At 46.4% G+C, this 5,000-nt stretch overlaps 1 protein-coding gene across 7 annotated transcripts in view; it reads right to left on the reverse strand.

Moving 5' to 3' along the window:
• Positions 1-5,000, reverse strand: part of LOC308281138 (nuclear factor 1 X-type-like) — a gene marked incomplete at its 5' end in the record, with an annotated part of 171,664 nt that overhangs the window by 9,309 nt on the left and 157,355 nt on the right. For all 7 annotated transcript variants that reach the window (XM_080721235.1, XM_080721234.1, XM_080721238.1 and 4 more), the window contains one exon: positions 1,361-1,449. In XM_080721235.1, the coding sequence (XP_080577361.1) occupies positions 1,361-1,449 (89 nt within the window). The remainder of the gene's footprint in view (positions 1-1,360; positions 1,450-5,000) is intronic.

Consider the following 5,000-nt stretch of genomic DNA (forward strand, 5'->3'; position numbering starts at 1 on the left):
ATGTAGGTGGGCAACTTTGCAAACTGCTATGGCTGACAATATCTTCTACAACAGGGGTCTTCAACAGGGGGTCCGGGAACCCTAGGGGGTCCTCAGAGTTAATGCAGGGGGGCCACCAAATCCTTGTGTGATAGGATAATTATTTTAAATGAACAATTGAACCCCCTATACTCTGAGGAGAACTTCAGCCAAAAATAGTCGATCTACAAGCTCTCAACGCCTCTCAGGTATTGAGAGCTTGTAGATCTGCTATTTTTGGCAAATAGGTTTGGTGTAGAGGTATAAAAGAGCAGAACAAGTAAAGAGTGAAAGGTCAAGTTTACTAAGTATTGACGATTTATGATTTTAAGTGGTTAAGTGTCAAACAAGTCTATGAATCTATCTATGAAATCGATCCGAATCTCCATCACACATTTATACAAATTATGTAGAGGGGGTCCCTGCTTCATCTCTCTCTCTCTCTGCTAAGGGGTCCTTGGCCTGAAAACCCCTGTTCTACAACAAATGGGTTCCTTACAGCCCTCTAAGCTCTTGGATGGGTTCCCAGTCATGGCTGAGGGTAAAATGACCCACCTCAGATACCCGGTCTCTTTGCGCCGAATTAAACTTGTTTATAAAAACCCTGTGATGCCTGCAGAAACAATGTTGCACAAATGCAAACGCAAAACACGCACACGTACGCACACACACACACGTACGCACGCACGCACACGCACACACACACACACACACACACACACACACACACACGGTTAAATAACCATTTTAGTGCTATTTGGCACCATTCGATTTAGTATCATCTTAGTGTCAAGCATATATGAAGAACACTTTTGATCTTTAGAGATGAGAAGATGGGAGGCAAGGAGATTATAACAAAGTCTAATTATGAAGATGTGACCTCCCTGCCCAATCTTTGGCTGTTATATGCGTATCAGGTGATACTGCAGTGGTTCTCAACCTTTTCAGGACGCGACCCCCAAAATAATCCTATTTTAACTGGAGACCCCCCACCCTGACAAGCACTAAGAGTTGAGGTATTACATTTTGTATAACACGGTTCTATTGTGAAAATAGCAGATGCTCACAATGCCTCGGGCGTTGTGAGCATTTTCACAATTTCTGCCTCTAATATTTAACAATTTGGCCAATGTTTAATTTGTATTAAATTGTCACTTTAGAAATGTGCAGATACCCTCTATATACACTGAAACTTTATGTTGATTTGTTTACTGTTGAGTGAGAAAACAATGTTGCCCATTTAGCCAATCATCAGGGAACCCCCCAAAATAATTTGGGGACCCCTCTGGGGTCCCGACCAACAGGTTGAGAACCACTGATATACTGTAGCAAGGTGGTGTACCTGAGTCTGCTGGGGGATATTCAGAAAGTTGTCCCGTGCTCCGATGCCGACAAACCGGTTGGAAGCTGTGGAGCCTGCCGTGGAGTATGCTACAGACAGAGACAGAGAGTCATGTGTGTGCACGAGCACACATGCATGTGCGTGCGCGCGCACACACATGCATGTGCGTGCGCGCGCACGCACGCACGCACGCACGCACGCACGCACGCACGCACGCACGCACGCACGCACGCACGCACGCACGCACACACACACACACACACACACACACACACACACACACACACACACACACACACACATACTGTATACACACAGAAATAACTAACAATAGGGTTTGGAGCACTGTGTGTCATTAATTCAATGGATCTGGGTACCAGCATTCTATCATTTTGTGGTGTAATTTGTTATGGGCAGTTATGGACAGGTAAATTGTCATTTCCCCTCACTTTCCCATGTAAATGTATGGTTAAAGGGGGGGATACACGTAACAAAACCCCCTCTGCTGTTCCAGATGACCCTCAGTAGCCCCTGGCCACTGTGACAGATTTTTAATCGACATAAACATGCATAATAATAATAGTAATGGGGGAACCAGAAGTTGTATAAATCAAAAGTGACATGCAATGCTCCCTTTTTTACAAGTAAAGTATTGGGAGGAGCACTGCGCCCATACAATGTGACGCTATTCAGTGACGCAGGGTCAAATTTAGGGCAGTTGTGCTCACTGGACTCCATTATGCCGACATGACGAGCGGAGCTGTTGCTGTGCTTGACTGGACTGGACTTGATTGAGGGTGAGGGGGTGATGTCAGTCTACTGTGTAATGCTTCATTTATAGTCGCATGGCGGTGTCGCAGGCCAGAAATATATTCCATGTACAAACACATCGCATGGAGACGCGCTGTGAGCAAGACAAGCCAGCTTGACTGTTGGCCTGCAACACCGCCGGACCACAAAGAATAAATCAGGTTTAAGAGTGAGAGTCAGTGTGGCAGTACAGTGCATAGTAATGAGCATGTGTTTTGTGAGTTGTAACTAAATGCCTTTATCTGAGACAAGAAAAAATTATACGGGGAAGCAAAAGCAAAAGAAAGAAAGAGAAAAAGTGAAGACATTGATCAGGGCAAGAACAAGCCGGGAGGGGGGGTGGGGGGCAGGATGTTTATTTATTATAGACGTTCATATAAATGAGTAAAAAATAAAGCGATGAGCAATTAAAGTGAGCGAGTGGGAAGGGAGGGGAGGAAATAAGGGGGGCGAGGAACGATGGAGGGAAGGTAATAAAAGGAGAAGACGGAGGGTGAAGCGTCCCGGAGGGTCCGTCCTGTACCCCGCCCCGCGGGGCTGTGCCCCGCCCCGCGGGGCTGTGCCTCTCCCGTGGCCAGACTCTGGTGGTGCGGCGCTGCTTCCGCCTGGGTGGGACCCAACCGAGTCAAGTGAGCGACACCTCGCAGCTCTCTCTCTCTCTCTCCCTAATGACACTCCTCCTCTCTCGCCCACTCCCCCAACGTGACGCTAATTAACACAGGCTTGAATAGCTGCACTTGTTCATGTTTGCAGAAATGGGATTGTTCTTGTTGTTGTTGCTCAAGTTGTGATTTCCACGTTTGTTTGTTTGTTTGTTTGTTTTCGGATTTCTCTTTTTCTTGTTCTCTCAATTTTAATTGTTGTGAGATTTGTGTGAAAGTGGCGAGGGGATTTGATGGGTAAATGGGGCATGTTTTTGGAGTCCACGCCAACTGCCCTAATTTTGTTCCCTTAAAAAATAGAAGAAAAAGAACAGAATAAAAAAGGAAAGGGAGGATATGAAAGTATAACAAATAAAGAAGAAAGGAGCAAAAAATGAAAGAAAATGACTGAAAGAGAGAGAGAGAGAGAGAGAGAGGGGTGGTGGGTGGTGGGTAGATTGTGTTGCTGCTGTCACAGAGCTGATCAAAGGCTAAGTGACCGTACAGTGCAGTGCAGAGCCCTGGTCTGCTCCGGTCCCCCCCCCAAAAAAAATAAATTACAATCACATCAAAAAGAAAGGACAGAAAATACACTGCCTCCTGTGGTGCTAGCAGGAAATCCGACACCAGAGAGAGAGAAAGTGAGAGAGAGAATGAAAAGGCATTGAGGAAAGAGAAAGGGTGGAAGTTAGAGGTTGAGGAAGTACAGTATGCTGAGAAATAAAGAGAGAAAGGATGAACTTCAGAGAGAGAGAGAGAGAGAGAGAGAGAGAGAGAGAGAGAGAGAGATTGAGACAGAAAGAAATAGATAAGGACTTAAATGAGCAATTCTCTGGTCTGGCAAAGGCGTGGCATTCTGCCTCTACAGTTAAGTAGTGGATCACACTCGTACAGTACACCACAGTGCAGCGCAGTGTAACACAGTGCAGTGCTGTAAAGCACAGTAAAGCACAGTGTAGTGCAAAACAGCTCAGTGCAATACAGTGTAGTGCAACGCACTACAGTGCATTGCAATATAGCAAAGTGCATTGCAGTGCAGTACAATGTGGTGCAGTACAGTACAGTGCAATGCAGTGCAGTGCAGTGCAGTGCAGTGCAGTACAGTACAATGTAACACTGTGCAATGCAGTACAGTGTAGCACAGTGCAATGCAGTACAGTGTAGCACAGTGCAATGCAGTACAGTGTAGCACAGTGCAATGAAGTACAGTGTAGCGCAGTGCAATGAAGTACAGTGTAGCGCAGTGCAGTGTAGTGTAGCACAGTGCAATGCAGTACAGTGTAGCGCAGTGCAGTGTAGTGCAATGCAGTTCAGTGCTATGCAGTACAGTATAGCACAGTGCAGTGCAATACTGTGCAGTGCAGTGTAGCACAGTGCAATGCAGTGCAGTGCAGTGTAGCACAGTACAATGCAGTGCAGTGCAGTGTAGCACAGTGCAATGCAGTGCAGTGCAGTGTAGCACAGTACAATGCAGTGCAGTGTAGCACAGTGCAATACTGTGCAGTGCAGTGTAGCACAGTGCAATGCAGTGCAGTGCAGTGCAGTGTAGCACAGTGCAATGCAGTGCAGTGCAGTGCAGTGTAGCACAGTGCAATGCAGTGCAGTGTAGCACAGTACAATGCAGTGCAGTGCAGTGTAGCACAGTGCAATGCAGTGCAGTGCAGTGTAGCACAGTGCAATGCAGTGCAGTGTAGCACAGTGCAATGCAGTGCAGTGCAGTGCAGTGCAGTACAGTACAATGCAGTACAGTGTAGCACAGAGCAGTAAAATACAGTACAGTGCAGTGAAGCACAGTGCAATGCAGTGCAGTATAGCACAGTGCAGTGCAATGCAGTACAGTGTAGTAGCACAGTGCAGTACAGTACAGTACAGTGCAGTGAAGCACAGTGCAATGCAGTGTGGTGCAGCACAGTACAAGGTGATCGTAAGAGTCCGGGTCTGGGGCTGCTGAGAGTCATTACTGGGAGCAGATTCTTCCGCCCTGTACTCATTCATTTAACAGGGTATCCAAAACAAAACAAAACAAACAAAAACCCACTCCTGTTCAGAGTGAAGTAACAGAATCACAAAAGCACGTCCAAAAAGCGGGGAATTCTACGGTGTCTACATCTGGAATAGCTCAGGGATTTCCAATTAGTTTTTATTTCTTTGCTTGGAATGGAGCAGTGAAATGAGCAGCTAACTAACCT

The sequence above is a fragment of the Nannobrachium achirus genome (assembly GCF_963921795.1).
Source record: "Nannobrachium achirus genome assembly, chromosome: 3".
Taxonomy (NCBI): domain Eukaryota; kingdom Metazoa; phylum Chordata; class Actinopteri; order Myctophiformes; family Myctophidae; genus Nannobrachium; species Nannobrachium achirus.